Here is a 24,451-nt window from a genome sequence, read left to right on the forward strand (position 1 = left end):
GTCGTCGTATTTCGAGCATGTCGTCGGATGTAGAAACAAATGGCGAGTCAAATTTTACGTCGGATGTCGAAAAGTTCGTGTGTCGAAGCGATCGTATGTAGAGGTACCACTGTACTTATGTTGCCTTCCATCCTGCAGATCTCCCGCATACCCCCATACTGGATGTAACCGCAGACCATGATTTTAACTGATACATTTTTTTTCAGTGAAACAAATATATTTTGTACACTCAACATCATTTGGGAGGGTCTTAGCTTTCATATGAGCCATTTCTGAAACCAATGAAATAATTAAAAGTCAGGTTATTAGCAATTGTTTCTACAAATTGGATAAGCGACAAGACTTTTGCAGGGACTGTATAAGTGTCCCAAAAAAAACAACAACAATATTGCATTCAATTATATAAAATTGGTAATTTACACCACTAGTTAAAACTAGAGGTGTAACGATACATTGATCTGGATCGATATATCAATTTGTTAGGCCATGATGCAATCAATTCAATTGAAACCAAGGGTGTAGGTTTTGTCTCAACATTGTAACACAACAGCATACTCTACATGTACACTTTTTGCTGGGGACGGGACATAAATAAGACCAAACAGATTATTGAATGGGGGTCAGGGCTACATTTCTCACGAATGTGAACTTATTAATTCATAAGCTAAATGATCAATGCAAAATAAATCTGTATTGACATATAAGGAAAACACTCAGTTGACCGCTCTGAGACCTCCAATTTGGCCAAATTTCAAAATTGTCCGATATGCATGTGTGGTACATCATTGGAAAGCTCAAATCGTAGAAGACTGTAATATCAGCAAATATCGTAATGTATCCAAGACCCGATATTTTATCGTTGGTTGGGTAAATTGGTGATTTACCCCTGTACACGCTCCTAGTGCTAAGTACTACTCCTGACACAATGCTCAAATGCTCAAAGGGCATTCCATGCAAGCATCCAGCTGGGGCGTTGAGTAAGTGCTGTGGGATCAAGACCACATTCATCATGTTCTCTCTTCGGCGTGAGCGAGACATCCTTCTCACATTTCAGTACCTGACCGCTTAGATCGCATCACAGGAACGTGGCCCGATGTGTGTACTGTACACTTGAGCCTTCTTCCTGTCCCTCTTGAGTCCATGTGTGAACGTGCTTTCCATCACGTGGTTACCATCTATCGCTTGGGCGCCACCTTAGTGCTAATCCATCACTAGGACAAGCGGTTACGAAGGATCCCGATCGGCGCGTCCTCTCGAAATGTTGGTTTGCTGCAGATGCGATGAAGCAACATCCAGGAACACGCAAAGATGTTTATATCAGCGCTCTTGGTTGCGAGCCCGGGCGGTAACCTCAGTGGAGGGTAAACAGTTTTGGAGCAAACAAACCCCTGTGGTCACGTCTTCTGCTAAGTCGGACCAGGTGTCCGAGCTGCGGTCACCTGTACTGGAAGAGGTCCCGGTAGGCCTGAGGGATCTTCTCGATCTCCACAGGTCGTGGTAAGAAGTGTGTGAGTTTTTGGTGCTTTTTAGTCCTGCTGCCCTCCCTGGGCGAGCCATCTTTGTTCAAGGCCACGTAGTAGAAGCGCGCCGTGTCGTTGTGCTTGTACAGTGTGGACGCGTACGTGTTGTACCAGTTTTCCTCAAACTGCTCCCGGAAAACGCACTCAGCCGTCAGCTTTCTCTGTGAGAAGAAGGGAAAAATATGCATATTAGTGCACATAATGTACAATGGAATATCAGTCATAATATTAGTACTATATTAAAGTAATAAATATGAGGAAAAAATTGTGATACAGTGATACCTCTACTTGCGAACGTCTCTACAAACGTTATTTTCAGGTTACGGCACATTTAAATGAGAAAATATTGCCTCTTCTTCAGAAAGAAATTTCAGGTTAAGAGAGGCAAAAATATTATACAATGTTGTAAAAAATACATACCGTAATTTTCGGACTATAAAGTAGTGCTGCAACAATGAATCGATTAACTCAAGTATTCGATTCGAAAAAAATATTCGAATTAAATTTTGCTGCTTCGAGTATTCGTTTAATTAAAGTGGTGTTGTAATGGTTTGTTTTTGAAAGTGTTTGCATTTAGTTTTACTGATTTGGGTGGATACACTGCACTGTTGTCGGCCTCATTGTACATGGCCAAATCCAGCTGCTCCCTGTTAAGACCAACATAAGCTAGGTTTTTGTTTGAGCTAATGTTGTTTTGAATGTATTTAATGTTATTTTTTAATGCATTTGTAATTTAGTTTAAAAGGTATATTTAGCCATTTTTTATGGGAATATGTGTCTGAACCATTTGTTATGAGCATTGCAAAAAAAAGCAAAAAAACAAAAACAAAAAAAATAGTATTTTATAGCATTTAAGATAGCTGAGTTTTGCTATGTAAGTTAGCCAATTGTTCTTTTGTTGTACATTGATCCTTTTAAAAAAAAAATTAATATACCGTTTGAGGCTCAGCTCAGGTATTTTAATTTTTTTTTATGTTTATCCAATTACTCGATTATTTGAACTAATTAGTTCATCGATTAATCGACTACTAAAATAATCGATAGCTGCAACCCTACTATAAAGCCCACCTGACTATAAGCCGCCACCCACCAAGTTTGACACGAAAGCGGTATTTGTTCATAGATAAGCCGCATTGGACTATAATCCGAAGTTGTCCTCACTGTATCATGGGATATTTACACCAAAAGATATTAACTCATTCACTCCCAGCCATTTTCACCGGTGCAACCCCCTTCGCTCCAGGCCGTTTGACTGGATTTTGACTGATTTTGCAAGGCCCACAGAAAATTCTATTCTATTGCTATATAGACATGGAACCCACCAAAAGAAAGATTAGAATCTCTTCTTTCAGCAAGAAAACAAGGTTACTTCATATCTTTTTCCATTCTTTAGAAATCAGCATTAGAAAATAGCATAGTTTGAGCAATTTTCCAATTTCTGATGAAAAAACTGAGAAATTGAGCTTTTTGTAAACGCATACATTTCAAACATAACTTTCACTTTAACACAGCTATTTTTTGCTTTAGTTACATCCCAAACATCTGAATAATGTTTTCCTTTTACAAAATAACATAAACAACAAGACAAATAGAGCTTTTGATAGCAAAGTAACAATTTATTTACACACAACTAACTGAGGCTGCGACAGCCGGGGTAAACTTTTCCCTCATCGGCGCCTGTCTCATAAAGATGAATTTTTTTGAGTTCTTCTTTTGTGGTGACCACTGCCTTGCGGCGGAGTTCGCCTGGGGAACTTGTGTTCCTAAGGGGGAACTGGTTTGGCCCTGCGCGTGTCCGGCTGAGTCATGGGACACTGGAAGGTGCGGGGGACGCGAGCGGCCGAGCACGGCGGCGCGGGCTCTGCTCGGCGAGCAGCATGGACTCAGCGGCATTGTCCGCTGCACTGATGGTCCTGGTCATTCTGCTCGGTCGTCCAGCACCTGGCATCCTGGACGTCCATTTTGTTGTCTTCCGCTGGCGCCCCGGCTGTGCAGCCCGGCCGTTCGTTCCGTTGAATCAGCTTGCGGTTCTTACCAAATGCGCTACTGCCCTCCAGTGGCCAGTTTTATTGCTTTAAAATGGATTTTCAGCATTGTGCTTTCGAGCTAAATTGAATCAGAACCTAGAGTGTCTCTTGTGATAAAAAACATAGAAGACGTATTTTACGTCTTTGGGACACTGAAACAATTAAAAATATAATGTATTTATACGTTTTTGGAAGCAAATGAGTTCACCGGTAACACTTTATTAGACAGCGGCATCATAAGACTGTCGTAAGACCAAATGAATCCCCGGAACCTTTGAATCAATTGGCTGCAAAGCTTAATTGCTTCATGAAGCTTCATTTGGCCATCACTGCTCCCTTGAGGGGGACAATCAAACTCTGCTGCCACCTGCTGTCAAAACTGTTGTCGTCCAACATGCTTTGTAGCATGCATTGCAGCACTACAGATGTAAATTACAATCAAAATTTATGTTCTGTGCTAATTATTTCTTCAGTTACTGCTCTAGTTGTTTCATTAATGGCTACTGATGGTATTTGGTTACACCTTATTTGACAGTGGCGCCATAAGACTGTTATAAGACTCATAACTATGACATGACACTGTTATGAGCATTAATATATGCTTATAACAGATGTCATTTTGTGTCATCCGGCAAATTATTTCACTTTTGAACGGATGTATAAGATCCGAGCTGGACTTAAATGGATTAAGTGGCATAATTTGCCGGATGACACTAAATGACAACCGACATAAGCATTCATTAATGCCCATGATAGTGTCATGTCATAATTATGACAGTTTTATGGCAGTCTTATTACGCCGCTGTCAAATAAAGTGTTACCGTTTAACCTGGATGAATCAACAAATAAGCCACACTGGGCTATAAGCCGCAGGATTCAAAATAAGGGAAAAAAGTAGCGGTTTATAGTCCGAAAATTACGGCATATACTTCCTGCTTTCTGCTTTTAAATGTTGTGCAATACGATCCTGCTGCCCTATTGGTCATAATATTTCCCATCATGTTTAGTAATGGAATCCCGCTCTCCGATTGGCCAACTGTTGATGACGTTTCAATTTGGGTGTTACAGTATGATGACGTGCAGAGGCGCGACCGTGTTATTGTTGCTACAGCGGTTTGACGTTTGAGCCAAATGAGCACAATGCTCATCGTGCTTTTGTCTCACAAAGTTCTTTTAAGCCCACAGACAGTTCCTTATATTCATAGCACATTAGAGCATAAGTCACCTCGTGTTTTTGTGACACGAAAAGTGAGCTAGGTGATAGGCACCACTGATCTCATGAAAGAAGACATCGCCTCACCCAAAAGGTAAAATTTATATTGTTTCTTTGCATTTTGTTCGATTATCTACTTCATTACAGTTTTAATTGTTAAGTTAGGCACAGTGTATCACAAAAGTGAGTACACCCCTCGCATTCCTGCAGATATTTAAGTATATCTTTTCATGGGACAACACTGACAAAACGACACTTTGAGACAATTAAAAGTAGTCTGTGTTCAGCTTATATAATAAATTATCTAAACCCCTGGCAGCAAAGTGAGTGCAGCCCTTAGAAACTACGTACATCCCTAAATGTCCAAATTGAGTACTGCTTGTCATTTTCCCTCCAAAATGTCATGTGACTCGTTACAGGAGTGCTGTCAAGCATTGCTGCAGAGATTGAAGAGGTGGGGGGTCAGCCTGTTAGTGCTCAGACCATACGCCGCACTCTACATCAAATTGGTGTGCATGGCTGTCACCCCAGGAGGAAGCCTCTTCTGAAGACACAAGGTACACAAGGAAGCCCGCCCGTCTTATCAGACCATGGAACATGGTTCCAGTAATCCATGTGCTTTGTTGACATGTCTTCAGCAAACTGTTTGCGGGCTTTCTTTTTCTTTTGTCAGCGTTGTCTCATGAAAAGATATACTTAAATATCTGCAGAAATGCGAGAGGGGTGTACTCACTATTGTGATACACTGTATATGGAATGATTCAAATGTGTTTGGCTGTTCTTTTATTCCGGTTTTAACCCAACTGTAAAATTTAATGTGATGTGTCAGTAGTGCTTGGAACGGATTAGGGCATACAGTATGTGCATCTAAAACGTGTCTCTATTTACGAAATTTTCAGGTTACGAGACTACTTCCAGAACCAATTAATGTTGTAAGTAGAGGTACAGTGAGGAAAATAAGTATTTAAACACCCTGCGATTTTGCAAGTTCTCCCACTTAGAAATGATGGGCGGGTTTGAAATTTTCATGGTAGGTGCTTTTCCATTGTGAGATCTAAACAATCTAAAGGGAAAAAAATCCAGAAATCACAGTGTATGATTTTTTTTTTCACAATGTATTTGTATTAAACTGCAGTAAATAAGTATTTAAAACACCTGTCTATTAGCTAGAATTGTGAGCCTCAAAGACCTGTTAGTCGCCTTTAAAAAGTCCAACGAATAAGTGGAGTCGAGGTAGACTTTTAAGTCAGTCTTTTTGACCTGTTTGAGGTGGTTAGCAGCATATAAACACCTGTCCAGCCCATACAGTCAGGAAGACTCCAATTAATAACATGGTCAAGACCAAAGAGCTGTCCAAAGGCACTAGAGACAGAATTGTAGACCTCTACAAGGCAGGAATGGGTTACGGAGCAATTGCCAAGCAGCTTGGTGATATAAGAGCCACCGTTGGAGCAATTATTAGAAAATGGACAAAGCTAAACATGACTGCCAATCTCCCTCGGAATTTGGCTCCATGCAAGATCTAGGGTCTCAGTGATCCTAAGAATGGTGAGGAATCAGCCAAAAACTACAAAGGAGGAGCTGGTCAAAGACCTGAAAGGAGCTGGGACCACCATTTCCAACTGTTGGTAATACACTAAGATGTCATGGTTTTAAATCTTGTATGGCAGGGAAGGTTCCCCTGCTTGAACCATCACATGTCAAGGCCAGGTTTAAGTTTGCCAATGACCATTTGGATGATACAGAGGAGTCATGGGAGAAAGGTCATGTGGTCATATGAGATCAAAAGGAAACCTTTTGGTCTTAATTCCACTCATAGTGTTTGGTAGAAAACGAATGAAGAGTACCATCCCAAGAACACCATCCCGACTGTGAAGCATGGTGGTGGTAGCATCATGCTTTGGGGGTGTTTTTCAGCACATGGGACTGGACGACTTCACTGTATTAAGGAGCGGATGACCAGGACAATGTATTGTGAGATTTTGGGGAATAACCTCCTACCCTCAGATACAGCATTGAAAATGGGTCGTGCCTGGGTTTTCCAGAATGACAATGGCCTGAAGTAGACAGCCAGTGACTGTGACTTCGTAAAAAGCATATCAAAGTTCTGGAGGGGCCTGGCTAGTCACCAGACTCAAACCCAATAGAATATCTTTGGTCAAGCTCAAACTCCGTGTTTCTCAGTGACAGCCTAGAAACCTGATTGATCTATAGAAGATCCATGTGGAACAGTGGTGCAAAATCCCTGCTGCAGTCTGTGCAAACCTGCTGAAAAGTCACAGGAAACGTTTGATCTCTGTAATTGTAATCAAAGGCTACTGTACCAAATATAAACATTGATTTTCTCAGGTGCTTATTTGCAGCAGTATAATATAAATCGTTTAAAAAAAAATCATCCACTCTGATTTCTGGATTTTTTTAGATTGCCTCTCACAGGGCACAAGCACCTACCATGAAAATTTCAAACCAGCCCATCATTTCTAAGTGGGAGAACTTGCAAAATCGCAGGGTGTTCAATACTTATTTTCCTCACTGTACCACTGACCGCAAGAAGTCAAAATTTGTTGAACAAAAAAACAAACCAAAATTTTGGTAAAACAAAACACTGAAATTCTCCACAGTGTCCTACATTGACTTCAACATGTTGTCGTTTTTTTACTTCTGAGCTAATAGGGAGGCACTGTTTAAGTGACTAGCTCCATCTGGTGTTAATGCTGAGAAGTGCAACTGAATGTAGCTTCAACTCAAGCTTCTTGTGTGGACCATATTGTTGATGTTGATTCTAAAACACTACCGATCATGTACCAGATTGTACTTTGATTGTATTTTGAATTGTAGCCTATTAATGTTTTCTATAATTTTGACATGATAGTGGCAGTTAGTTACCAAAATTGTGAATGCTATCAAAATCCAAAATGGAACTTGAAAGGATGCATGATGCTTCGCTTTATATAACCCGCAGAAACTTATTTAAGCAGGTGCTCATTATGACGAGAGCGAGTCATTAGAGTTGACTTTTCACTTTACATTCCTCACTCGCTCACCAGACCCGCTGACCTCTTGACGTGCACAGGAGGGATCATTTTTCTCCTTGTAATGCAACTTGAACGCTTAACAGGTCTACGCACACACGCCGAGAATCCCCTCAAAAAGAAACCCCAGCTGAAGGTGCGCGCCAGTTTTGTGTAAGTGATTGCGAAGGAGAAGGGGTTTAGTTAATGTTCAATCAGCTCGGGCAGAGATGTTTTCTGTAAACACAACCCCGAGGACACATGAAGCGAGCATCCTATTAGACGCCAACTTCAGAGCATCGCCAGCTCGTCAAGGTCTGGTGGCTCGTTGTGGCGGAAGAGCCCCTCTAACTTTTGACCCTGTCCTCCCTGATAAAAGCCAACACGCTTCACTTGTGCTCTAAAGTAGTTTTTCATAATACTAAATTCATTGGGACGAATAACGTTCATTCGTCCCTCCCAGTCTAAATGGATTGGAGTCTAGTACAGTCAAAGCAAACCAATGAGTTAAATGAGTGCCCTGTAAGGGTTAAAGAAAAAATAAATCATAATTTGTGCATGAAAGGGTTAAGTCAGTGCTGTGAAATTTTATATATATTTTTTAGTAGCTATTATCAATTATTCATTGTAAGTAGCACGTATCCATGATTGCCATATTTGTGATACTACAGTAAGTTTATGCTAGCTTTTATAGTTGTATAGCATGCTCGCTAATACTATTAACTCATTCTCATGTGAAAGTGATATATTTGTGTTGAACAATTTAACTCCTGGCTTACACTGTATGTTTATGACTGTTTATGCTAGCTATGTTTATTCAGTGTAGCATGCAAGCTAACACTAACTACTGACTCATTCTATTGATGAAAATGGCAGCAAATGAGTCAAACAGTCTCATGTGAAAGTGGTATATTGCGTTAAATAATTTAACTACTAAATAGTTGCTTACGTCACGTGTTTGTGAATGTTTACATGCTAATTGCATGCTGTTGATGCTTTAAGAGCCTCTCTGTTTTAAGTGCGTTGCGGACATACACGGCCTCTCAATTACTAACCCCTTTTAAGGTGGGCATCAATTCTTTATGGATGTTTTAAGTATTTGCAGCAGCAGTCGCTTTCCATCGAGGTAGACAGCAAAGCTCTGTTGTGTGTGTTCACTGTCTTAATCCTATGGAGGAAGTCGGCGTGACGTCACCACGCTTAGCAACGTGTCGCAATTTTGCGAAAAGGGCACGCACAGCTTAACATTCTGTAGACAAATGTCTCAAATTCATATATTTCAGGTGTGTTTTGTGTCTTTTTTCATAAAAACGTCTTAAACATGGCTTACCATTATCACGAGTCAATGCCAACAGACGCGAGGAGGCGATACAATTTAAAGTTACTGTGTATTGGCTTGCAAACTGGCCCATACCAAGTCGCAGTTGATAGCTGGATAAACAAAGGAATGGCCTGCAGTGGAGTTCGGAAACATCTACAACTACCTCATAAAGTCACCCAGTAAGTTTACCTTTATCAGTTACGTGGAATATGTACTGTGCGGTACTGAGAAAATTGGTAGTATATACGAAGTGATTATTTCTGCCATAACCGGTAATTTGCTTTCAAACGTTATTTATCCGTGAACATGTCACGGGGCCAATAATATACCGATTGACTAATCAGAGCGGTTCACGGCAAAAGAAAAATAAAGCTTTGCGAGTTGCCGATTACGGTAATAATAACCACTGCCTAGTCTATTGAATCGTAGCAGCTAATTGGGGCAAAAAAATAATCAATTAAACTCACCAGTAATAAAATGTCGGCTGCAAACGTAAATGTGCTTGGATTTAGGGTCCCACAGGCGAAAACAGTCCACGGAACCGTCTTCCTTAACTACTCCTTGAATAATTTTTAGTCATTCTGACGGAAAAAAAGACCACAAATAAGACGAAAGTTCAACGTGTTGGTATTACAATGCACGACAGAGCAACTGCTTGTGAGTCGTCCTTTACCCCATTTTCAATATGGTGACGCTTTGTTGTGGCTGGTGACGTCATTACATGCCCGGATGTCCGACTTCCTCTATACTGTACTTACAATTTTTTACTTTTACTCCCTATGCTAGAGATGGTCAAACATGTACCGTAATTTTCGGACTATAAGCAGCTACTTTTTTCCTTCATTTTAAATTCTGCGGCTTATTTGTTGATTTAGGTTAATAGGTAACACATGCCTCCTAGCATGCATGGCAGCACTACAAATAAATAACAATCAAAATTCATGGTGTGTGCTAATTATTTCTTCAGTTAATGTTTCCAGTTGTTTCATTAATTGCTAGTTATGTATCAGATCTTTTACAGCCATTCGAAAGTTAGATCATTTGCCGGATAACACAAAATGATGTCTGTTAAAGGCATTTATTAACGCTCATGAGAGTGTCATATCATAATTATGATTGTCTAATGACAGTCTTATGGTGCCACTGTGAAATAAAGCGTTACCAAGTACCACAACTATAGCCTAGAACTCCAGACTCACCGCTGTTCCAGCGATTGAGTCTGGCGACCGTCCCGCAGATCAAATTCCCAGGGCGGAGGAAGCCACAGCAAACAGACAGCGGAGTGGACCAATCAGCGACGGGCAGACGTGACATTGGTAAAGCGACAAGAAACTAGTGCTGCCCGAGCGGAGATTGGGGAACTAGCGCGAGACAGACTGTTGTCAATGACTTGTGACGATGTGTTTTTGGTAATTTAAAAAATTTATTAATTTAAGAACACGTCACGCAAATGATCGAATCTGATTGCACGGATGATTTCGTTCGACTCGAGAGGCCATTAAGGAGCTGGGTCCCTAGACTATTCTCACAGTGTTTGAAAACTACAAAGAGAACTGTCTGGCCATGCCAGGCAACCATAACTAGCAATTAATGAAACAACTATAACTGTAACAGTAACTGCATAAATAATTAGCACAGAACATAAAATTGGATTATTATTGACATCTGTAGTGCTGCAACGCATGGTAGGAGGCATGCTGAACAACAGCAGTGTTGGCAGCAGGTGGCAGCAGAGGTTGACTGTCTCCCCCAAGGGAGCAGTGATGGCCAAATGAAGCTTCTTGAAGCAATGATAGACGTCCAATCGTGTCGTCCAATCAGCTGTGAGTTTAAATGAGTTTCTCACTAATAGTCTTCCAATCCAGTTCAAATGGATTGAACGTCTAGGTCACCACTGAGTAAGTAGCAGATGCTTTGACACTGATAAAATAATCTTTTATAAATCGTAGAGCTGGAACTAACAATTATTTTCATAGTCGATTAATAGGACAATTAATTAAGTGGTTAACGGATTAGTAAGATAAATGTCACTTTTTCAATTACCTTCACAATTTACCTTGAAGTTGTTTTAGGCATGTTGTAAGTAACAATGAAGACCAATGAATGACTATTTCCATCAAAAATAATATTTTTATTACAGCTTCCTGACATAACTGTAGTCTACAACTGACTCAAATCCTGCACTGCCAGATGTGTCCCCCTGCTGAAGCCAGTACACGTCCAGGCCCGTCTGCGGTTCGCTAGAGAGCATTTGGATGATCCAGAAGAGGACTGAGAGAATGTGTTATGGTCAGATGAAACCAAAACAGAACTTTTTGGTAGAAACACAGGTTCTCGTGTTTGGAGGAGAAAGAATACTGAATTGCATCCGAAGAACACCATACCCACTGTGAAGCATGGGGGTGGTTTTCTGCAAAGGGACCAGGACGACTGATCTGTGTAAAGGAAAGAATGAATGGGGCCATGTATCGAGAGATTTTGAGTGAAAATCTCCTTCCATCAGCAAGGGCATTGAAGATAAGACGTGGCTGGGTCTTTCAGCATGACAATGATCCCAAACACACAGCCAGGGCAACAAAGGAGTGGCTTCGTAAGAAGCATTTCAAGGTCCTGGAGTGGCCTAGCCAGTCTCCAGATCTCAACCCCATAGAAAATCTGTGGAGGGAGTTGAAAGTCCGTGTTGCCTAACGACAGCCCCAAAACATCACTGCTCTAGAGGAGATCTGCATGGAGGAATGGGCCAAAATACCAGCAACAGTGTGTGAAAAGCTTGTGAAGAGTTACAGAAAACGTTTGGCCTCCGTTATTGGCAACAAAGGGTACATAACAAAGTAGTGAGATAAACTTTTGGTATTGATCAAATACTTATTTTCCACCATGATTTGCAAATAAATTATTTAAAAATCAAACACTGTGATTTTCTGTTTTTTTTTTCCACATTCTGTCTCTCATGGGTGAGGTTTACACATGTTGACAATTACAGGCCTCTCTAATATTTTCAAGTGGGAGAACTTGCACAATTAGTGGTTGACTAAATACTTAGTATTTACCCCACTGTATATGCATGTTATAATTTCAAGAATTTAGACAAGTTTAAGGGTGACAAAAGGGTCGGGGTGACAAAAGGTCGTTTCATGCTTCTGCCGTGAATTGAAAGGAATCACTAGTCACTAGACTAGATGTTCTTTAGTTGATTCATTGCCACTTTAAATTAATCGGACGTCCAGCGCTGTCAATGTGAGCTAAATCAGTTAAGCAATAGCTGACAAAGCAAGCTATGATTGCAATGACTTTACATTCAAGTGACTATGTAGTAATTTAGTATTAAAAGAAAAGGAAAAAAAGAATATATATTTTTGGAAAAATTTGGTTTTGGTAGTTTCAGCATCGACCTGTACCACACAACCAAGGTATCGGAATTGATATCGGGAGCCCCCATAAAATTGTATCAGTGCAAAACTAGTAATTACATTTTAGCATCTATTTATATCTTCTTTTCTTTCGTTAAGTCTGTGCTTCTCAATTATTTTCTGTTACGCAAGGAAGACGTAAACGTTTCGCACCTTCCCCCAACTCTCTGCCGCCACTGTAAATAGTATCATTCGTCTATAAAATAATTATTCATATAAGTAAACCTCTGCACAGCATTGTGTCCTTTTTTAATACTAAGAAAAAAGTAATAGAGATCAACTTACAATGAAGCATACCTTTATTAACATTGTTTTGTTTATAACAGAAAAGACTTAAAGCACATCAATTTGAATTAGATCTGAATAAAAAAATAAAAAAAAGTCACATCCAAACTGTAAAATACACTCAGGCTAAATTTTTTGACTATTTGATACTGAAACATAAAATTGAATAAAATCAATAAATAATAATAAATTCAAATTGATTAGCAACATTAACTTAAAGACAATAGAGTATATCAAATAATTTCACCGAAGAAAACAAAAATCAAACAAACAAAAAAGACGGTGTCATTGGACAGAGGGACAGTTTTGATTTTTGCTGCAGGCAGTATCGGCTCCTTTGCTATGGTGTGGGATTAATTTACACTGAGCAACTTGGTATGCCACCTGATATGATGCTAACAGTGCTCGCTGGTTTATTGAGGTAACACTGACAAAGCATGACATTTTCGCTGAAGAATAATCAAGCGGCTTATTAATGTGATTGGTGTCTGATGTCTTTGAGTGGCGTCTTAATTGACTTGGCTTCCTACTGTCCGCTGAAAACATCTTTGGATACAGTAAACCGACTGGTCGTTCCTCGACTCCCATTGTATTAAAACACTGGAAGTCTCGGTTTTATTTTGGCTAAAAAGAAAGACCAGAAACGTGTCAAATGACCCCAATACTAAACTGACTACTTGGCTTTGTCAAACAATAGATAACTCAAACAAGCAATCAAGCAGACAACCCCCGCTACACACTGGAGGGGAGTTGCTGCCTAGGTGTGAAGGGGGGGGTTCACTCTGGATAGCTCAAATTAGCATCTTGAATATTTGCAAATCCAGGGCTCCCTTGGCTTTGTCAAACACCGAGATGGCCAGACGCCGTGTTCTACAATATGATTGAAATGGCAGCACTGAATGCATATGTGTTGTATCAGACATGTACCGGAAGGCAAGAAAGACGGGTGGACTTCTTGGTGGGTCTTGCAAAAGAAATGGCTCACTCTCATGTGGGTGCAAAGAAGGTGCAGAAGGAAAAATTGCTTCGGCAACAACCTCCAACACCTAGCCCTGGGAAAAGGGCAAAGTCTCATAAGTCACCACATAAAAAATGTTTTGTTTTGTTTTTTATTACACCGTCCCTTGTATAGGTAAACTTGGTTGTCCCCCTGATTGCCTGCCTGAGCGGTCCACTGTCCAACAAAACCAAGGCAGCCCTGCCATGCAAACACTCAAGATGCTAATTGGAGTTATCCAACCCTGTGGTTTTGCAAGTGTAAATGGGGATGACTAATGAGGACCTCAATGCTCACAAAAGATATGCTGATTAGGGTCAGATGACCCTTCTCTGGATACAAAAGGTATTTGTAATAACTGATCCACCCTTGGTAGTTCTAGTAAACGTCAAAGCCAAAAACTAAACGCAACATACGCGTCGTCATATTTCCTCATCTTAGCTCTTCATATTCCTCTTGTTTGGTTAAAAAATACTGCGCACACTCTGAAAATGAGAGCGCCACTGCGACCCACTGAGTGGTACACTTTATTCTAACACAGCAAAAAAGTATGTTTCCCAAGGTCCCATGCCCCACCCTAAGCATCACTCTGCGCCCCTGTGTTAAAATCTTCAATTTTGTATTAGTTCCTCAATATTCTCTACATCAAGTACCATTTGAAAAACACTTTTCTTTTCATGTACTACAGTCATGATATAAATTAGAATGCACTGGCAGAGTAGCATTCCTAAATGCTCATTCAAGACGAGACGGAGGCTTTATTCTTAAATAATATATACAGTATTATTGGAAGCCACTTTAACATTATGCACAGTCAACACTGGACTTTCAAAAGTAATAAAAATTTACATTAGCTCAATTAAATTCAGAAATGTACCTTAGTAAAACAATATTACTAAATATTATTACATAAAAAAAAAAAAAAACGACCATTTTGAGAAGGCGATCAAAGATAATTCTCCAATTAAAATTAAAAATGTACTACATGAAAAACTCAGATCTAAATGTTATGACAGACATTCATTCATTCATTTTCCATGCCGCTTATTCCTCACGAGGGTCGCGGAGGTGCTGGAGCCTATCCCAGCTAACTTCGGGCAGTAGGCAGGGGACACCCCGAACTGGTTGCCAGCCAATCGCAGGGCACAAGGAGACACACAACCATTCACGCACACACTCACACCTATGGACAATTTAGAGTGTTCAATCAGCCTACCATGCATGTTTTTGGGATGTGGGAGGAAACCGGAGTTCCCGGAGGAAACCCACGCAGGCACGGGGAGAACATGCAAACTCCACACAGGAAGGCCGAAGCCCGGGATTGAACCCTTGATCTCAGAACTGTGAGGCAGACGTGCTAACCACTCAGCCACCGTGCCGCCGTTATGACAGACATGCCTGTCCAATTTCAAGCCAATCAATGAGACTTGTGTCTGTGGCAAATGACTTCCAAGTTTCCTTATGAGTATATCTTGGAGTACGGAGCCAAATAGTAAAAGGATAGACCTGTAAAAACGTGAACTTTCACGGATGTTGGTTGCCAGTAGATTTTCATTCCAATACACTACATAATGCACTAACACTGTAGTTGCTCCTTCTGTAGGCGCTTACTTTTTTTGGTTTGCAACAGTTTCCAAATAAGCTTAGCTGTTCATTCTTTTATGAATTGTGGTAATTGCAGTTATTCCTCTTTTGATGACTGTGCCGTGACATCTATTAACCATAGGCGGAGTTTGACTTTTTGGGGCAGGGGGTGAACAACATGTTGATGACCCCAAAATGCATTGTCAGCAATTAAATTAACTTACAAGAATATATATAATATTAAGTTGAGAATTAGCGTTGTTTTTTTTTTTGTTTCCCATCATTTTTGAGGGGAATTCTAAATCAGGCTGCTTAGGACAGCGATAATTTTCGCCAAGACTGTCATCCATTGAATATGGTACACCCACCGGTGGTGGCTCTGTTGTATAATTAGCGTCTTTAGTGAGGCAAATTGAAACCCCACTCACCATTTTGGCGGTGCTCTCTGGCGTTTCATGGTCCACATTTTTAATCCTTGGTTCTTGCTAAGTAGTTGAAAAAATTACCTATATCCATCTTGCCTCTTCCGTCCTCAGGTGGATTTGGCTAAGCAAAGAAATTGACTGTCTAAGGTGCTAGTCACATAATCTGTTCAAAAAATAATTTTGACCCATTATAATGGTTCATTTCATTTATTTTTGGTGTTTGTTTTATGCTTTACATTTTAATAGACAATGTTTTACCAGAAAACTCCTAATTTTAAAATTACTGTATATATAGGAAAGTCAATTATATGCAATGACACTTTTTGGCCACCGGTTGTGGGGGGGCAAGGCCCGTGGCTCCTCCTTAAACTTTGCATATGCTATTCACCCTCTCATGCATGAATTATGATTTAAAAAAAAAAAAAAAAAAGTTTTTTATGACATTCATATAGGACGGCTGTCCCAAACATGCGGCGCAGGGGTCAATTGCGGCCCATGGAACTAAAATTTAACATACAATTGTAGTATTACTGTTGCCCGCATGCCTTTTTTTGATGGGCAATTGAAAAAAAAAATCATTCAATAATTTCAAATAAAATGATTTAATTAATTGAAGGATGCATTTTGGAAAAAATAAACTATATTAATAGTAATAATTCATTGAAAAAGTGCCGAGTAATAAAAAATGTAAATAATTTTGGGGCTGAAGCTATCGATTATTTTAGTCATCGATTAATCGATGAACTAGGTAGTTTGAATAATTAAGTAATCAGATAAGGAACATAACAAACTTAAAATACCTAAGCTGAGACTCAAACAGTATTTAAAAATAAATAAATGAGGATCTAAGTACAACTAAAAGAAGAATTGGCTAACTTACATAGCAAATGCTTTTTTTGTTTCTTTATAAGCCTCTCAAATGGTTCAAACACATATTCCCACAAAAAACGGCTTAATATACCTATAAACTAAATTGTGAATGCATTACAAAAGCATTAACTCAAACAAAAAATTTGCTTATGTTGGTCCTAACAGGGAGCAGCTGGATTCAGCCATGTGAAATGAGTTATGTCATATTCACTGTTGCCACTAGAGGGCAGTCTGTCCACAAAAATAAGTAAAACTAAATGCAAACACTTTCAAAACAAACCATTACAACCCCACTTTAATTAAACGAATACTCGAAGCAGCAAAATTTTAATCTTTTTTCTAATCGAATTACTCGAGTTCATCGATTAATCGTTGCAGCACTTAATAATTCTAAATAAAATGAAATTAATTATAAAAAAATTATAATAAAACAAAATAATTACAATAAAGACAAATTCAGATAAGTGTAGACTGTGTATATTGCTATGGAAATTTTATATTATGATTTATTTGTATTGTTTTGTTTTAAAAACCTCTTGTGAACTCTTTGGCTATCATTTACGGCAATAGACATCCAATCCATATTAACTGGGAAGGGCGAACAATCGCTCCCAGCCTCTCCCAGTTGAAATGGATTTGACGTCTATTGCCGTCAATAGGTGCTTTCAATATCAGTTTCCCTCATTTACTAACTACCACAACACATACTTGATGACCTGAGCTGACACTCCATTTTGAATATGTATTTATATTGGTCAGGTGTAAAATTGAACTCCCTCAATGACTGCCCCCCACTATCCACCATCACATGCCCCTCCCCCAGAGGTCAAAGCTCCAGGATGCCAGACCCTGATAGCCCACCGTAACAATATCTCCACTCTCAACACAATGGATGTGCTTAAAGGTAGAAAGGTGGCCTCTGTTTGGAACGTTCTTGGCTGGAGTTTGTGTTGTGCGGGGGTTCTGGGCCCCGAGAGGCCCCCAGGTAATGCCTTGGGACACCTGATACACATACTTCCCCCCCTCTTTGTCTTCCTCTCTTTCCTCTCTTGAGATAAAAACACTCTGCAGGCTTGACAAAGAGGTGTTGAGAACTAAACAAACTTGCTGCTTCTATATTTTACGTTGGAGGCCATCAAGTTCAATCTGAATTTCCACTTGGAAAAGTCGATCAATATTTCTAGCTTGAATGAATAAAAATGTCTTTTTTCCCAGTTGCTCTGTCACCTGCTATCCAGAGTTCATTCCTAGGCGTGAGGAATCAAAAGGTGGATCTACACAAGGGATGCGTGAGACATAATTGTTTTGTCTGACTGCACTTTCCTATCAGCTCGCGAGCCTTGACAACGCACCCAAACGCGGCGTATTTGCGAACACACGCTCTCGAGAAGACAAACAAAGAAGAAAAGATCTTCCGTTAGACTGTTTTGCAGACATGGAGGCTTTTGACTCACCGACCCATAGAGCTCTCCTTTCTCGTTCATGCCGAGGTAGAGTCCGGCGTCCACGCCTCTGATGCTGACCAGACCGACTGCCAGACTGATGAACTCCAGGATCCCTTGGGTTTGAATATGCACATTGGTCAGGAAAGAGACACCTGCACATTCGGATAATGTATGACTATGTTTCAGTGCCATTGACGGTGATAAACGTCCAATCCATTTTCCCCCATCAAATTGAATTGGATGTCTATCACTGTCAATGGCAGTGAAATATGATCAGTGAATGTGTTAACCTAGTCTCAGGGGTGTAAAACACCAATTTCATGACAATTTGATTTATTGGACGATGGACACCATCACGATATTTTCATATAAGGACTCACAATCAATTTAATACGATATTATGTACAAATTTAACATCATCAGTTATATTTCATCGAAAGGCATACAAATATAATGCAATTTTGGTGCTTACTGGAGGAGTAAATCACCAATTTAATGACGATATGATATTGATTCTTTGGACAACAATGTGATATTTGCCAATATTGCAATAAGTCTGCCACGATTCGATTTTGACTAAATTCAAGGGCCTCCGATCAATTCAATATATGTACAAATTTTTTAACATAATCAGTTACTAAAGCAATTTTGACGTTTTTGACAAGTTTGTTGCTGAGCTCATTCTTTTTTTATTCAAAGATGATATTGATCAATGTTTTGTTTTCAATCGGTTTAGAATCATTTCTTAACCAATGGATCCAGATTGATGTATTTATGCATAAGTGGGTCAAAAATGACCCGGTGAGGTTGTTTTCTTGGAATATCTTCAGCATGAAAAATTGTTATCAATTCATATTCCAGGTATTCCTCAAAAAACATGTTTTTGATATAATGCCATTCAAATTTTTGATGAACTTTTTATACATTTGAAGAAATTGTCATTTTTGTATTACTACCCTACTCTTTCACAAGTGGGTCAAAAATGACCCACATGCATTTTCTATGGAATCCAACGGGAATCTTTCATTCCTATCAACTTTGGCTGTCAGGAATAAATTTACCGTGGACCACACAGACTAGGTCTGTAAAAAGTGACATCCCTTAAAAAGATTATTTTAAATAGAAAGAGCTGATACGTGTACAGTAAGTATTATGTCCATATAGTATTTTGTGTGTGTGTCGTTTAGGACTCTTAATTATTATTTATCAACAAATTAATCTATTTCATAACTAGCAAGCTAACTAAGGCTAGGTTCATACCGCAGGTCGTAATGCACATTTCCGATTTTTTGCCATATCTGTTTTTTGGGCGAACCCGTTCAGACTGCCTTTGTCCATTGAGCCTGTTCAAGTATCACACATGCGCTCTAATTCGCAGTCCCAGATGCGCTGAGCAAAATGGCCCGCATTCGCAGGAGCATTGGAGCAGAGAGAAAAAAAGCATTGTCAGGCTTATTCTCAAACCATTTTATTTTTTTATGACTGCTGTCAAGCCCGCTCTTTCCCCAAAAGCCGTGTTCAAGCTAGGCGCTAACGCTAATGCACAGCTGCACCGCTACCGTAGCACCCGGTCTCTCCCGCTCTTTGCTGATGTTAATTGCTGCATTAATGCCAATTTGGGGGACTTGACAGTTCGGACCGCAGCCACATTCTGGAAAAATGTGGCCCGGATGGGATTTTAACCACATACGAAAGTGACCTGGATCGAATTTGAAAATGGTCCACTTTTATGCAACTTTTCCCGTTCAGTGGAGTCGGAAAAAACACGAAAAAATCTGATTTGTGCTAGATTTACAACTGAAATGGTCCTACAGATGTTGGATGATGGAGAGGCAGTGACGGGTTGGACTCAAGTGTCCGAAATTTCTGATGATGAGCACCCAGACTATTGTCCAGGTGGCAGTGGCAGTTGTCCAACTGGAAATCCAACTGAACAGGATCAATCTGACTCATGAGATTCCACCAATGTGTCCTCTGAAGAAAAAAGTGTCCACATCATGGCCAGCAGAATGAGTTGGTACAGCTCTTACTAGAGAGAATTACCCTCCACCCAGGGCAGAACACAGAGCCACAATATCCTCAGCAATTGGTCAGTGCCTCCACAACGGCTTAGCACCGCTGTCTCACCAAAAAGATGCATGGAAGCTCTTCATCATTGATGATAAAATACAAGGAAGGATAAAGTCTGTTGCTGTTCTGTTTTTTTTTTTTAGTTTTTTAAAATTTTATTCTTTTTTTTTTTCCAAAAAATGTTAATTGAATCATAAATATATTTCAAGCATGAACTAATTCTTGTGTGGCCCTAAATATCATACTAATTAATATACAAGTGATTATTCTTCACCAAAAGGGCATAAAAACACCTTGGTTCTAATATGGGTCATTTTTGACCCACTTATGGAAGAGTGTAGGGTCCAGTAACTTGTGCATCTAAGGGTTAACTAAGGGTCCAAAAATGCCAATTTGACGACGATATTAATCGTTTGGAAAATATGATATTGGCCACTATCGCAGTCTTGTACGATTTTTATTAGATTCAACCGATGTTTGGCCTTTCAGTCGATTTGAATGGATCAGGATCATCGTGAAACTCCTGAACTTTTTCCCCCATCGAAGAAAATAAAATCGCTGGTATGGGAATACATCGACTACGGAAAAGTTAGAGACGGAGGAGGTAAAACATGTTTGCAGACGGTGGCTGCCGATTCCGAGGCAATACCGCGAATATGATTTCGCATTTATACAAAATTAAAGGTTAGTAAACACTACTGGTGCACGATAATTATTGGTCCGATAATTATCGGTCCGATAATAGGAATTATGACATCATCCCGATAAATCCAATAACATTTATAATAGGACCGATAATATGTACTGTTCTGGTTTTACAATTTACACACTAGTATGGGAAATCAGTTGACCATTTTTCGGGGCATTGCTCCCACCTGCTGGTCAGAAAAATTCACTGCATCTATTTTTTGTTACTGTAGTTTGGTTCAATCACTTACACATTGCAGTGTCTAGCGGTAGCATTGACATTCGTGAATGCTTTCTGATACGTTTCCACCTCGGAAATATATGTAAGTATTTTATGTTTACTATAACATATGGATGTGCAATATAAGTTTACTTCTGTGGTGAATGGTCATATGTACAGAACTTCATAAGTTGTGTTATAGAATCCAGCTAATGCTTTAGTAGCTCAAGCTAGTGTACTATGCTATACATACAGTGGGGAGAACAAGTATTTGATACACTGCCAATGGGTTTTCCCATTGACTGTGTATCAAATACTTGTTCTCCCCACTGTATAATAGTTGTGTAAATAAGTGTTTGTTGTATATTGAGTATTGAATATGTGTATTTTTCTGTTGTACTTTCACAATATTAAGACAAGTGTCTTCCCATAAAAGCAAGAAAAGACCAAGCCATGTGGTTTATGGAAGTGCATTCATTCTTAGCTGGCTGTCGGGCAGTGCAGAACTTAGCAGAGGTGGATAGAGTAGCCAAAAATTTTACTCAAGTAAGAGTAGCGTTATTTCAAAATAATATTACTCAAGTAAGGGAAATGTAGTCATCCCAAAAAAAGTATATGGTGAAAAGAATACTCAAGTTTTGAGTAACATTGTGAGTAACTGCTTATGATGTTTGATTTTTTTTAAAACAATTTTTTTGTTTGTTTGTTTGTTTAAAGTTATCTATATGAACTGTTATTATGATACTGTACTGTACTATAACCTATTACATAACCACATAAAGCCAAAAAATACCCCCCCAAAAAGTACAAAATTGAAGTATAATTTATCCAAAGAGCATGAGTGCCCTCTAGTGGAGAAAATACATTCTAGTTGGAATAGTTGAATAGTGAATAGTTCCTCCATAGTTCCTATTATGAAATTAAAAGTATCATATCTCTGGTTTTCCGTGGTCAATAGATTAAAATCCACGCTTTCGAGTCATCTTGACGATGGTACTCTATGTCAAATACTTCATTTTTTACAGTGCGTTACAGATGTGATGTGATTGAACAGGGTGGCGTGATCATAGAATGGCAAGCTAGCGTCTGATTGATGTAATGGAGTCATGTGATTATTGTTGCGACGTCTCATTGGTGAAATTAGTAGTGCTACTTTTGGCATCGCTGGCATAAAAACTAATAAATCGAATATGTAGAATAAAGAGGAAAAATGTAAAGACTTGTGTTGTCCAAAATAGCGGAGTAACAGTAACGTCTTTTCTTCACAAATTTATTCAAGTAAAAGTATGGCTTAGGAAAACTACTCTTAGAAGTACATTTTTCTCAAAAAGATAGTCAAGTAAATGTAACAGTAAATGTAACACGTTACTACCAAACTCTGCTAATGTTAATTGCAATTAATCGTTTTAGACTATGATTAAACACATTCTGTAAATTTTTTTGGATTCAAAAGATGTGTTCTACCCACAGTCGATCAATGGCAGACAATGAGTTAAAATAATTAAACATGAGATTAATTACATTTAATCACATTCAGTATAATAATTAATTTATCAGTTGCATTTAGCACACTTTTATTTTGAATGTACAGTCATTCATTCATATATCTTCTGTTCTGCTTATCCTCGCGTGGGTCTCGGGGTGCTGGAGCCTATCCCAGATAACAATGTGCGGTAGGCGGGGTATGACCTGAATTGGTTGCTAGCCAATTTGCAGAAGTACTGTCATAGGATTGAAATACTAATCTACCGTAATTTCCGGAATATAAACCGCTACTTTTCCCCCTCATTTTGAATCCTGCGGCTTATTGTTCAGTGTGGCTTATTTGTTGATTTATTTGGGTTAATAGCCAACACTTTGGTTGACACCAGCATCATAAGACCATCATCATGGGCATTATGAATGCTTATGACAGATGTCATTAAGTGTCATCCACCAGATTATGTCACTAACTCCATTTATGTCCAGCTCAGATCTTTTACATCCATTCAAACGTATGACACAAAATGACAACTGTCAGAAGGATTCATTAATGCTGATAGCACTGTCATTTCATAATTATGATTGTCTTATGACAGTCTTAAGGCGCTACTGTCAAATGAAGTACCGTGTTGGCCCGAATATAAGACGGCCCTGATTATAAGACGACCCCCTCTTTTTCAAGACTCAAGTTTGAAAAAAGACTTTTTGAACACCAGATTAATTTTTATACAGAAAATAATTACAGTACATCTGAAACAAATGATTATAACAATATATTTGAGAGAAAAAGCGTGTTATTTTGGCTTATTCAAATCTTAATATCTGAACATTTAAATATGTAAAGTAAAGTGCAATCACATTCGTAAATGAATGGCTTCTGGTTTTTGAAATGTAAATAAACTAATCTATTGTGATAAAACAACAAAATTGCAATAACTGCATTAACCATCAAAGTAAAGTCTTACTGTAACTGTAGTCTTAAAACAAAACTGAATAAGGAAAAACTTGAGAGTAGCTGAGATCTATCGTGACAGAACATCGCTTCAATGATATCTGGCGCCATCTAGCATCGTGAATGGGTATAACGTCTAGACCGCGAATATAAGACGACCCCCACTTTTTCAGTCTTATTTCAATGCAAAAAACACCGTCTTATATTCGGGCCAATATTATTACCAAATACCATAACTAGCAATTATTGAAACAAGTGGAACAGTAACTGAAGAGATAATTAGCACAGAACATGAATTCTGATTCTTTATTTTTCTGTTATTTGCATCTGTAGCACTGCAGTGCATGCTAGGAAGCATGTTGGACGATCACAGTGTTGACAGCAGGTGGCAGCAGAGGTTGATTGATGCCAAATGAAGCTTCTTGAAGCAATGAAGCTTTACAGCCAATTGGTTCAAAAGCTTCATGGTGGTTCATTTGTTCTCATGACAGTCTTATGATGCTGCTGTCAAAAAAAGTGCTACGGGTTAATATATTTGGTGTAAATATCACATACAGTGAGGAAAGTTGCGGTTTATAGTCCAGTGCGGCTTATCTATGAACAAATGCCGAATTCGTGTCAAATTTTGTGGGTGGCGGCTTATAATCAGGTGCGCCCTATAGTCCGAAAATTAAGTTATATGAACTCGTAATGATTTATTATGCAATTAAAATAATTATGTTAATTGATATGTGAGTTAACTCTGAGTTAAGTCGTCCATCTTTACTTTAAATGTGTATGAACTGTACAAAAATTGTTTGGCATGTAGTAAAGATGTCCGATCACGTCATTTTCAAAGTATCGGAATCGGCAAAAAAATATCGGACATGCCTTTTTTTAATATATATATATTTTTTTATTAAATCGTTTTCTAATTGTATTTCACGATACAG

The 24,451-nt window shown here is 39.0% G+C and overlaps 1 protein-coding gene across 1 annotated transcript in view; it reads right to left on the reverse strand.

The window, feature by feature from the left end:
• Window positions 1-1,435: 1,435 nt before the first annotated feature.
• Window positions 1,436-24,451, reverse strand: part of fgf16 (fibroblast growth factor 16) — a 31,603-nt gene continuing 8,587 nt past the window's right edge. The window contains exons 2-3 of the mRNA XM_057850649.1: window positions 18,118-18,221; window positions 1,436-1,681 (exon numbers count right to left, since the gene is read on the reverse strand). Of these exons, the coding sequence (XP_057706632.1) occupies window positions 1,436-1,681; window positions 18,118-18,221 (350 nt within the window). The remainder of the gene's footprint in view (window positions 1,682-18,117; window positions 18,222-24,451) is intronic.

This window comes from Corythoichthys intestinalis, chromosome 11, assembly GCF_030265065.1.
Source record: "Corythoichthys intestinalis isolate RoL2023-P3 chromosome 11, ASM3026506v1, whole genome shotgun sequence".
NCBI classification, from domain to species: Eukaryota; Metazoa; Chordata; class Actinopteri; order Syngnathiformes; family Syngnathidae; genus Corythoichthys; species Corythoichthys intestinalis.